At 41.4% G+C, this 12849-nt stretch overlaps 1 protein-coding gene across 2 annotated transcripts in view; it reads left to right on the top strand.

Moving 5' to 3' along the window:
• The window catches only part of SEMA5A (semaphorin 5A), a 606804-nt gene that overhangs the window by 261808 nt on the left and 332147 nt on the right, over positions 1-12849 (top strand). For both annotated transcript variants that reach the window (XM_074945055.1, XM_074945056.1), the window contains exon 4: positions 8947-8992. In XM_074945055.1, the coding sequence (XP_074801156.1) occupies positions 8947-8992 (46 nt within the window). The remainder of the gene's footprint in view (positions 1-8946; positions 8993-12849) is intronic.

Consider the following 12849-nt stretch of genomic DNA (forward strand, 5'->3'; position numbering starts at 1 on the left):
TTTCCAAATGAAGAAAAAGTGAGTAGTAGAAAGATGCAAAACATAGTACTGTGTTTCTCAGACCATAATATGCTGAAATCCTTAAGCTGTTACAGATGCTCCACTACAAAATCTATTTTGACAGTAAAATGAATATGTGTGCGGAATGCCTCAGAGTAAAAAGTGGAGACAGTCTCACTTTCATGACATATTTGATAAATTCATCTAACTGGATAAAGAACTGGAATACTTCTGTCCAAGCTTGCTCTGAAAATTGACTACAAAAATGGCACTGGTGGCTTCCATGTATGTTTCTTTATGAATCTTTCAAAGGTAATGTTTACAAACAAAAATGTTTTTTTCTGTTATTCATACAGCCACACTTCTAGCTATTTAATTATGGGCAGAGTTTTTAGTACCACCTAGTTTATAGCATCACATACAGTTACGGTTGCCGGTTTTCATTTGCCAGACTTTTAAGTGTTCAGGCTGAGATTTTTTTTCCATGCCAGGTAGGGTGACTAGACGTCCTGATTTTATAGGGACAGTCCCAATCTTTGTGGCTTTTTCTTATATAGGCGCCTGTTATCCCCTACCCCCTGTCCCTGGTTTTCACACTTGCTGTCTGGTCACACTAATGCCAGGTGTCTGTGCCAGGCTGATTTTTTCTTTGTCTTTTTTTTTTTTTTTAAGTTTCACCTAGTTTCTGAGAACTGAAAACTGCCCATACTTGGCCAAGCCTCTGAAAAATCTCATTTGAATGTACTCAGTAGAGACCTGTTTGAAGTTTGGCAGCTAAAATCTCCAGGAGTCCTTCTATGCTGGGTATGCTCCAGCCAAAGGCTGCAGGGGCTGAGCAGGACTATCCTGAACACTGGTGTAGCAGGCGCAAGAGCTGAGAGCAGAAGCAAGGGAGAGGTAGAGAAGCAGTTAGGAGAGCAGACCAAGAACCAGAGTTGGGGCTGAGGAAGCAAAGCCAGATGATGGCGAGAACCAGGGTAGGAGGTGGATCAGAGCAGAGGGTGCGGATGACCCGAGTTGCGGGAGGACCAAGAGCTAAGGGATGGGGCAGGTGGATAGAAGCAGAGTGAAAGGCGTAGAATCATAGGGTTAGAAGGAACTGCAAGGGTCATCTAGTCTAACCCCTGCCAAGATGCAAGATTTGTTGTATCTAAACCATCCAAGACACGTGGCTATCCAGCCTCCTTTTGAAAACCTCCATGGAAAGAGCTTCCACGACTTCCCTAGGCAGTGTGTTCTGTTGTCCTGCTGTTCTTAGCGTAAGAAATTTTTTCCTGAGATTCGATCTATATCTGCTATGCTGTAGTTTGAACCCATTGCCTCTTGTTCTCTTTTGCTGGAGAGGGCAGGACAACTTTTTTTCCATTTTTTTCATAGTAGCCTTTCAAGTATCTGAAGACTGCCATCATATCCTCCCTTAAACTCCTCTTTTCCAAAGTAAACATATCTAGTTCCTTCAGTCTTTGCTCATATGGCTTGCATTCCATCCCTTTCATCATCTTTGTCACTCACCTCTGGATCTTTTGCAGTTTGTCTGCATCCTTTCTATTCATTGATGACCAAAATTGGATATAGTACTCCATCTGAGGCCTAATCACTGAGAAGAGTGATACTATCACCTCCTGTGACTTGCCTTGTATGTCTCTGTTAATGAAACCTAAAATTGCATTTGCTTTTTTTGTAACTCCATTGCATTGCTGACTCATGTTGAGGTTGTGATCTATCACAACTCCCAGATCCTTCTCAGCAGTGCTGCTGCCAAGCCAGTTTTTCCTTGTTCTGTATTTGTGCATTTGGTTTTCCTTCCCTAAGTATAGCACCTTATATTTGTCTTTGTTGAGTTTCATTTTGTTGTCTATAGCTCAGTTCTCTAACTTACCAAGATCCCTCTGAATTTTAGCTCTATCCTCCAAAGTGTAGGTTCCCACCTAGCTTTGTGTCATCTGCAGACTTGATCAGCATGCTCTTTATACCTACATCCAGGTCATTAATACGGATGTTAAACAACATTGGATCCAGAACAGATTCCCATGTATCCACACTTGAGACCTCCCTCCAATCTGATATCAATCCAACCGATTGGGGGCGGGGAGAAAGAGCTGGAAGATGAGAGAGCTACATAGAAGCAGAAAGGGACAGACTGGTTGGGGGCACAGTGGTAGAAGGGTTTATGATTATTAAAACCTGGACTTGAACTCAGGAGTCCTGAATCTGAACATTCTTCTCCTGTTACCAAATATCTATGAAATCCACTGGCAAAGTGTGTATCCCCCTCCCTCTCTATTGGAAGGTCCACATGAAGGATAACAGCCTTCTACTGCTACCAGTCATTTTATTAGTTCAAGTGTTCATAGAATCATAGAATATCAGGGTTGGAAGGAACCTCAGGAGGTCATCTAGTCCAACCCCCTGCTCAAAGCAGGACCAATCCCCAATTAAATCATCCCAGCCAGAGCTTTGTCAAGCCTGACCTTAAAAACTTCTAAGGAAGGAGATTCTACCACCTCCCTAGGTAACGCATTCCAGTGTTTCACCACCCTCCTAGTGAAAAAGTTTTTCCTAATATCCAACCTAAACCTCCCCCACTGCAACTTGAGACCATTACTCCTTGTCCTGTCATCTTCTACCACTGAGAATAGTCTAGAACCATCCTCTTTGGAACCACCTCTCAGGTAGTTGAAAGCAGCTATCAAATCCCCCCTCATTCTTCTCTTCTGCAGACTAAACAATCCCAGTTCCCTCAGCCTCTCCTCATAAGTCATGTGTTCCAGACCCCTAATCATTTTTGTTGCCCTTCGCTGGACTCTCTCCAATTTATCCACATCCTTCTTGTAGTGTGGGGCCCAAAACTGGACACAGTACTCCAGATGAGGCCTCACCAATGTCGAATAGAGGGGAACGATCACGTCCCTCGATCTGCTGGCAATGCCCCTACTTATACATCCCAAAATGCCATTGGCCTTCGTGGCAACAAGGGCACACTGTTGACTCATATCCAGCTTCTTGTCCACTGTCACCCCTAGGTCCTTTTCCGCAGAACTGCTGCCTAGCCATTCGGTCCCTAGTCTGTAGCGGTGCATTGGATTCTTCCGTCCTAAGTGCAGGACCCTGCACTTATCCTTGTTGAACCTCATCAGATTTCTTTTGGCCCAATCCTCCAATTTGTCTAGGTCCCTCTGTATCCTATCCCTACCTGCCACCGTATCTACCACTCCTCCCAGTTTAGTATCATCCGCAAATTTGCTGAGAGTGCAATCCACACCATCCTCCAGATCATTTATGAAGATATTGAACAAAACCGGCCCCAGGACCGATCCTTGGGGCACTCCACTTGATACCGGCTGCCAACTAGACATGGAGCCATTGATCACTACCCGTTGAGCCCGACAATCTAGCCAACTTTCTACCCACCTTATAGTGCATTCATCCAGCCCATACTTCTTTAACTTGCTGACAAGAATACTGTGGGAGACCATGTCGAAAGCTTTGCTGAAGTCAAGAAACAATACATCCACTGCTTTCCCTTCATCCACAGAACCAGTAATCTCATCATAGAAGACGATTAGATTAGTCAGGCATGACCTTCCCTTGGTGAATCCATGCTGACTGTTCCTGATCACTTTCCTCTCGTGTTCTGTGCTATGAATTTAAATGATGGGGGGGGGAGGGCGTCAATCTAATTCCACATGAGGGAATTTCTTGTTTGTTTTCTTCCAATGTTGCTTAAGAACTACATTGTACTTAGGAAGGGGGAAGCTGTCCTGAGATCACAGAGGGGCTGTGCCTCATGAATTTGGCTCATAGATGGCTTTTGTTACTTGAAAAAAGCTTCTCATGTTATGTTGATCAGCGAAGCTCGGGATTTCCATGGCCTTTGGTTCCCACCACTGATTCTTGATGTCACACAGCCTCTTTTGAACTACAGCTTTTAGCCAATGATAAGTCTCTTGTTTTTGCTGACTAGAGTCTTTATTTTGCCAAGCGCAAAATGCGCTTCTCTTGTGATAAACAAGTGCTAGGATTTCCTTGTTGTTCTCATCAAACATATTCTGATGATAGATAGTGGAATATCCAGTGGATTTCAGCACATGCCTTGTGAATAATGATCTTGATCACCTCCCAGTGTGTTTGGATATCATTGATGTTGTCAGATAGGTCAGAGAGCCTCTTGATAATGCGTTGCTGAAAGGTCTCATGACTAATGTGATTTTGAAGTGCCCTGATGTTAAATCTCTTCCGCATTCCTTTTAGTTGTTTACAGTGTTGTGGTGCAAGCCATATGTTCATGATTGATCTGACCAGACGATGATCTGTTTAGCAGTCATCCGTATCTCTTGTAACTTGTATAATATGGACATCAGTACGATCACAGGCTCTGACGATGACATAGTCAAGATACCTGTGTCCGGAACTTGGGTGGTTCTAAGTGGTCTTATATTTCTCCCTCTGTCTAAAGATGGCATTTGTGATAGGCAAATCATGCTCCACACATTTGCTGAGGAGGAGAATGCCATTAGACGTGACATTTCCTGCCCCTTCTTTTCCAGTGGTGCCCCTTCAGAGTTCGGTGTGTCACCCAACTCTTGCATTGAAGTCACCCATGAGGATAACCTTGACTTGCTTTTCTGTGGTAGTCAGGACTGCATCAAGAGCACAGTAAAACTGCTCCTTTTTGTCTTCCATCATCATCAAGTGTGGGAGCATACACACTGATGACCGTGGCATACTCATTGTTACCAAACATAAGACAAAAAGTCATGAGACATTCATTAATACCCATAGGGAGTTCTAAAAGCTGGCTAGCAATCTTGTTCTTGATGGCAAAACTAACACTAACGTCTCTCTTAGATGACTTTCCTTTCCAAAATAAGGTATAGCCACCTCCATCTTCTTTCACTTGGCCTTCATCTGCCTGACTGGTCTCATTTAGGGCAGCAATATTAGTATAATATCTTGCAAATTCGCTAGCTGTTATGGCAGTTCTTCTTTCAGGACAGTTACTGCTCGGGGAACCCATGAGATTGCAAACATTCCAACTGGCAAACTTCATTTCTTTGCTTTGTATGTTCCGACTGTAGGTAGAGTGATCCCCCTGGACATGGCCATGAGGCCGGGATGTGCGAGAGAAAGCCTATGTTTAAGGCATCTTTTCTAGCCCCTCCCCCATTCAGGGTGAGCAGCGGTAATCCTGAAAAGGACTGCTCAGTCATGGGCGCAGCTACGGAATTGCGCTTTTGCGATTTCTGTCTCAAAATTCCAAATGCAAGACGATCAACACATGGCCGCTGCCTGCATGCAGATTTGTGACTAGGGACTCCAGATATCACTGCTCCTGTCCCCGACACCACTCATCCATCACCTCAGGACTTTGTTAGTAGGAGATGTTAACACCCTTGGCAGAGGTCTATGTGTGAAATATTTTAACATGGGGAGGCGGTGCACTGGCAGCAACCTCTCAAAACTTGAAAGGAAGGAGCCCTGGACTTGGTGGCAGGGATGTCCATGACAACCGGAGGTCTCCGTACTGTTGCCCTCACCTGCCTTCACAGCTGCAGAGAACTGACAGGTCCTCAAACACACCTGTTCCACTGTTGGGGTCTTGAAGTTTGGACCGCACTTCATTTGGAACCTCACTTCAGAACTGTTTGCCAAGAGTGACTCTCCCAGGACTATAAGACTCCGGACAACATAGTTCTGAGGGTCATTGGGACACACAAGCCTCTCCACCACAACAAGGTAACAGTTCAAGGAGACGACCACCTGACCTAAAGAATGATAATGTGACAATTTTAAAGAAAGCGGACAAGTCAATGTGTGGGAATTACCGAGGCATTGTCCTCCTCTCCATTGCTAGGAAGTTCCTCACTCGCATCCTTTTGAACTGTCTCCTCCCTCTTGCAGAAGACGTCCTTCCGGAATCCCAATGTGGTTTCAGACCATGTTGGGACATCCACTGACATGATTTTTGTTTCTCAACAGATCCAAGAGAAATGTAGAGAACAACACCAGCCATTGTTTATGGCATTTATTGACCTAACTAAGTCCTTTGATTCCATCAATCATGAAGTGTTATGGAAGTTGCTGTCTAGGCTCGGTTGTTCATTGAAGTTCATTTGCATTCTCAGGCTACTTCATAATGGGATGACTGCCACCATCCAGTTCATCATCTGTACTGGTGTTAAGTAGTGCTGTGTTATTGCCCCAACCCTTTTTTCTGTCTTCCCATGATCTTGTTTCTTATTCATGACTTCCTTTCTTCTGGAATAGGGATTGAGTATCACATGGACGACTAGCTCTTCAACCTGTGACATCTTCATTCTAAAATTAAGGTCACCAGGACTGTTATTACACACCTTCAGTATGCTGATGACTGTGCTATCCTCGTGCACACCAAGGCTGACTTGCAATCCACCCTAGATCTTTTCTCAGGTGACTATCATAGCCTCGAACTTTCCCTCAACATTGGGAAGACTAAAGTGGTCCACCAGCCTGCCCCAGCACAAGTTTCCCCCCTTCTCTCACAAATTGTCATCAGTGGTGAATTCCTGGAAAATGTTGGTAGCCACCTCTCCCAGACAGCCAATCTAGATATGGAGATCAAACATAGGATCCATTGTGCCAGCTCATCCTTCAGAAAGTTGCTTCATCACGTCTTGATTGACGGAGATCTGCGGATGTAAACTAAGATCCCGGTCTATAATGCAGTAGTCATCCCCACTCTTCTTTGTGTGTGCAAGACATGGGTGACATACTGAAGCCATTTTAAGTGTCCGGAGTGGTACCAACAACACTGCTGCAGGAAGATTCTCCATATCAGATGGGAAGACCATCGCACCAATGCCACCATTCTCTCTTCAGCTAATATCACCAGTGTTGAGGCGAAGATTATGAAACATCAACTTTGCGGGGCTGGTTATTGTGTGCGGATGACTGATACTTGTCTTCTGAAGCAAGTCCTCTCTTCTCAACTTAGTCATCGTAAGAGGACTTGCGGGGGACAGAGGAAATGCTAGAGGACACCCTGAAAGTATCTTAAGAATGGAGGCCATGAATTGGGAAGAGCTGGCTGGCAATAGACTGCAATGGCGTTGCATCATACATCAAGCCTCAGCCCGTTTTGAAGAGAATGTCCTTGCTCAAGAAGCTGAGAAATGGCAGAGGAGGAAGGGAAAGTGTATAGCATCCCAGCCAGCAGTTGTGCTCTCTCCAAGCAACCACCTCTCATATAGGTGGAAAAACCTGTAGAGCCTGGATTGAATTCTCAGCCATTTTTACTCTCATCAGTACATTTCTCCTGTCAGACATCATCCTTGTATTGAGGGATAGCTGACGATGATGACGATTTTCAAAAGCACCTAAGTAGGTTATACACCTAATTCTTATTGATTTCAATAGGAGTTAGGCACCTAACCTGCTTAGGCACCTTTTAAAATCCCATTAGCGTCTATCTGTATCTTTAGGTATCTAAATACCTTTTGAAAATCTGGCCCTTTAGCCACTTAGTGGCCATGAGAAGAGCCTTAAGTAAGGGCCTGCAGACTTGCTTCTTTTGGAGAATAGTCCGTGGAGAAACTTTTCACCTGGTACCAACTTTTGCACTAGGGAATAGAGAAAAAGTAGACCAAAACAGGGGAGCTATATTGAGAGAGAGGGGGAAAAGGAAAGAAAGAGAAGAAAATAGGGAGGAATCTGGAAGAGATAGAAGAAAGAGAAGGTGATGCGAATGACCGAGAGAGGGAGAAGGGGAGAAAGCAGAGAGACTGAGAACTAGAGACTTCACATAAAGGTAGAGAAAGAGAGGAAAGAAGTAGAGGATAGTGGGTGAAAATGTAGAGCAAAAGTAGATGAAAAAGGAGGGAGACGGAGAAGGATTTGGCAAAAAACAATCAGAAACAGGGAAATGCAGCAATGAGAAATGGCAGAGTCCTGGTGCAGAACTGTCACAAATAGGGGAATTTGTTATTACCCACCCAAAGGGATGGGAACTACTGAGCTAGATATACGTGTAGGGTGTAGCATTATTTGGTTCGTTCAGAGATGGGGAATTATTTAATTCTGCATCTTTCTCACTAGGAGTTGTAGAATTAAGATATTAGGGTGTGGGTAATAGAATGGAGTGGCTTGCGGTTCGGGAGTTACGACGTTTCAACTTACGATGCAATTTTCAGGAACTAATTGTGCCATAAGTCTGAGGACTGCCTGTATTTCATTTATGCTACAAAACGTAGTCTTTGTACAAGCACATGCTGGAAATTTTCAAGCTCTGTATTCAGTCATACAAATTCATCTGCTTGAGAACTCTATCTCATATTTTCTAGTGATTTCACACACAGTGACTTATAGCCATGTCTTTATCTTGTTCCATTCCCGATTCCCATCAAATTCAGTAGGAGCTTTAGGTGGTAACACATGGCAAGGTAAAGCTGTTAGCTTTTACTAAACAATAGATAAATGGGAAGTGCTTTAGCAACTCAGCAAATAAAATAAAAGGGTAGCCCTGAGGCACACATGTTTGCTCTTGTTTAATTTCATAAGGAGTTGACTGAGTTTATAATGTTTTCATTATAAACATTATTGTAGGTTAAAAGCATAGTGTGAAAATATTTTTTTAAATGAAAATTTCAGTCCTGATATAGGTGGTCACAACTGCACTGACTTCAAAAATGTGATGTCTGTTTGTCATAGGACTTCAATTCACCTGGATTTGTGAATACTCAGCAGCTTTGAAAAAACAGGCTTAGGTGCCCAAAATTAGAATTAAATTTTGAAATGTCCCTTAATATTTAGCCTAAAGACTCTCTCTGAGTCAGTGGCAGAGCTCAGAATAGAAGCCAAGAACCTTGAATGCCAGCCCTGTTCTAACCACATACCTTTTTAGTAAATTATTGCTTTCCTGCTATTTAAAGCACTAGTAAAAAATTTCTTTCTTTTTCTTTTTCACCCTAGAAATTACCTCTTCAGGTTACATCTTGAGGATCTATCTCTAATCCAGGTATGTGCAATATATTTTTCTGTCTGTCTCAATTAGTTCCTGGTTTTGATTTGATGAAAGATGTTTCAAAGCTGTTAATCAAGATATTCAGATGCTTCACAGGTACAGCAGACTGAATGGCTGTTTTTGTCATCTTTGTTGCCCCTCATTATGTAAATCACATTACTCATTTTAATCCAGATTAGCCTTTGTCCTGGGCCATACAGTCCTGCTGTTATCTCAGTATCTACTATGATTTTAGTGAGAGTTAATATTTACAAAATGGAGGATGGGGAGAGAAATGGTTGCTGTACTGCAGAAGTGGTCTGACTTGCAACTGAGCACCCTGCTATGGTTTTGTTGTGAAACTCTCTTAAGAATCCATTATCCCTGTTTGAAAAGCATCTGTCCTTTCTTTGTAATTGTAAATGAAGGAGTGTACTCACATTTGCTAAGGAACAGCAAACAGCAAGGGAAAAACAAGGGTTGTGATAAACAAATACAAACTAATCTGCTTGCCTTATTTAATACAGCTAATTGCTTTTCTAAGTTATTAGAGCTTGAAATCCAAGTCTTCAGGCTTCAAGAAAAGATTAGAAAAAAACTCAGATTAATTAATTTCCCCCCTGAACTTTGCAAGGACATAGGAAGTGTCCACATTCAGAATTTGTCATGTATCTGAGCCTTATATTCACACTGGCCTCTGAATCTCTTTACTTTTTACAGCAGTACTGCAGTATTCTTTCCATGCACACACTGCCAAAGCAAAAGTATTTGTCATCCTTTTTGAGTTCTTGGCTCTAAAAATTGTTTTACTGAATTTGATTTAAATTGGCTAATGTGTTACGATACGGAAATACAAAATGTGTGCCTGATGTTCATAAGCTTTTCGGGTGATCCTGGACCCAGTTTCAAGCATATCTGGGCTACTTTATGTTTTCACTTTGAAATCACATTATTGTAAATCCCAATAGTTAAAAAATCATGAGATTATCTGTCTTAAAAATAATATATATATAATTTCTGGTTTTTATGCTTCATATTTTCAAGCTTCTCTCCACAATCATGAGAGCTAGAAACTTAAAAAAGAACCCTGAGACTCACATAATCAAATGAGTACAGGAACAGGGGGTTAAAGAAAAATACCAAATATCACAAGATTTGTGATAAAATCACAAGACTTGGCAACACTAATTAATCAATCGTACTGAAACTCAGTGCAGTTCTCATGGTTTTATTGAGGTTTCATAATTGTCACAAAAATCTTCATCAGCTTTCATGTTCAGAGTTCTTCTTGGCTTCTGTCTTAGCTAGCTGGGCACTCTGTTGTGCCACTGTTGATGTCATCGATGACATCATGAGGATGTCTGCCATCAATATGGCAGCCAACAGACTGAGCAGTTCCTAGAATCTTCTTAATAGTTCCCGAGAGCTCCTGGGTGGCAGGCAGGGGGAGCCCACAAAAATCAAAATCAAAGAATGAAACTCTAAGTGACTGAACACTTTGAAACTTTACATAATGGCAGAATTTTTTTTTCCTCACCTGTCAATTTTACATCTTTGCTTTCACACAGTTGTTGTTGTCATAATAATGACACAAAAACTTCAATCTAATTTTCTTTCCTGCTTTGATCACTTTGGTTACTTTACAAGAACCAGCCTACGTAAGAACATGCATCTGGTTTACAGCTAATAATCTACATTTTCACATCTGGAAGAGGGTATGTTCAGTAATATCTAGCAGTAAGAAGTCTGCAGTGAAGCACACTAAGAACACAAAGGGGATGGAGACGATCCAGCCCAGAGATCTGTTGTTCATTATTTTGGGAAATTTCTCAAGATCTATCTTTATGTTGCCTCTTTTCTGAGGGAAGAGGAAAATAGCTGAATCTTCCTCACTCACAGGAGATGCTACAGGCATCAGAACAGAGATGAATATTCCAATTCACCACCTGTTTCATCAGTTGCTGAACAGATTGTTCTAGCTTTGTTTATTTTGTGAGAATTGGCTCAAAGTTTTTGTTTGTTTTTCAGCCTAAACTAACTTGTCAATTTATTTTGACCTACTAATTGGAAGTGTTTATCTAAGAATCTGGTAAAGAGTAGAGAGTGCTGAGATTTAGATCTTGATCCTTAAGGCTAATGCACATGAATAACTTTGTGCACATGCCTGAGTACTCCCAAAAGCTTCAGTGGGACTACACACGTACTTTGCTTTGCAGGACTGGGCCCTTAGGTAGGGCCACACATTGTTATCACAAATGTCCAGAGTTTCAGACTAAGGGCAGGTCTACACTTAAAACCCTGCAACGGCACTTCAGTGAAGATGCTACTATGCTGATGGGAGAGCTTCTTCCATCGGGGTAGTTAATCTACCTCTGTGAGAGGCAGTAGCTACATCAGCAGGAGAAGCCCTCCCATTGACATAGCTCTGTGTATACCAGGGGTTAGTTTGGACAACTGTGTTGCTCGAGGGTGTGGATTTTTCACACCCCTGAGCAATGTAATTATACCAATGTAAATTTGTAGTGTAGACCTGGCCTAAGTTTAAAGAAATGATAATAGCCATTTAGCAACAGCAAGATAACAGCTGGAATTCTTGGATTTAAATTTGTCTTTAAACTTATAAAATAGAAATGTTATCATTACAAAGTGCCATTTTATAGTAACAATAATTATTTTTAAAATCATTAATACAATAAAATAACTACACCCTGTTTCATGCAATTGCCTAATAAATTTGCAAAGGATACATTCACATTTATTGGTTAAAAAGAAATATTATGTATTGATTAGAGAGGAAATCTTTATATAGGGTGCATTCTATTTATTATCCTTCATTAAAAACTCCATTTGAAATGTAAATCTCCACCGAGGAAATGAAAAGCAGGTTAACATTTATCAAAAAGGTAGCACTTCCATTAGAGCAGAGAGCCCTAACATCTTGTAAAAGTGATCGTTAGAATTAGATTACAAGAGACAAGAAGTGTATCTAAACATAAGATAGGGTCTTATCTAGTAAGTCATCATCACTCATTGCTGACACATTGAAACTGCCATCCAATGTCAGGGTTCTGTGCTCTCCTTTAGAGGAAAGTCCTATTGTTTGGGTTAGCAACTTTACTATGAAAATGTCTATAGTGAACCAGAAATCTTATGTTCAAATAGATTTGTTAGTCTCTAAGGTGCCACAAGTACTCCTTTTCTTTTTGTGGATACAGACTAACACGGCTGCTACTCTGAAACCTAGCATTTGACATGTCTCAGCAGTTCTCTTTGTGAAGGGGATAAAGAGGAGTTAAAAAGGCTGAAAGCCCTTTAATCTCCTGCCAGGGAAGCATATAAGTAAAATAAGTTCAAAGCTGACTCTTGGAACAATGACTGTATGGTGATTATGGATTAGGAAAAAAAGCCTTACAAGGTACTAGTTGTAGGATGGTATTTCACTCCTCAGAACAGGACATAACATTTATAGGCCTCATTATTATAAAGGTTACTTATACTGTACCCTTTTAAAAACAATTTTTTAACCCTTGTGGAATTTTGTCCTTAAAGGTAAAAACTTTTGGCAAAAGAAATCTACTGGACATCATCTCTCTCTCTCTCTCTCTCTCTCTCTCTCTCCTGTGTATATATACTGACTGCATATATAGCTATCTAGGCAGCACTAAGTCAGTCTACTGGGTATTTTTCACATATTTTTGAAAAGTTGTAAATCCACATAACTGTGTAAGTAATAATAGGTGTCAGAAGTCAAGAGGGGATGTTAGTAAGAAATGTCTTGACTATATAACATTTTTTTCAAGAGAGTTCATTTTAAAAATAAATGAATATGGTGCCTCTCTTGAGCTCATAGATCTGTGGGTGTTCTGCAAATG

The sequence above is a fragment of the Natator depressus genome, chromosome 2, assembly GCF_965152275.1.
Source record: "Natator depressus isolate rNatDep1 chromosome 2, rNatDep2.hap1, whole genome shotgun sequence".
NCBI lineage: Eukaryota > Metazoa > Chordata > Testudines > Cheloniidae > Natator > Natator depressus.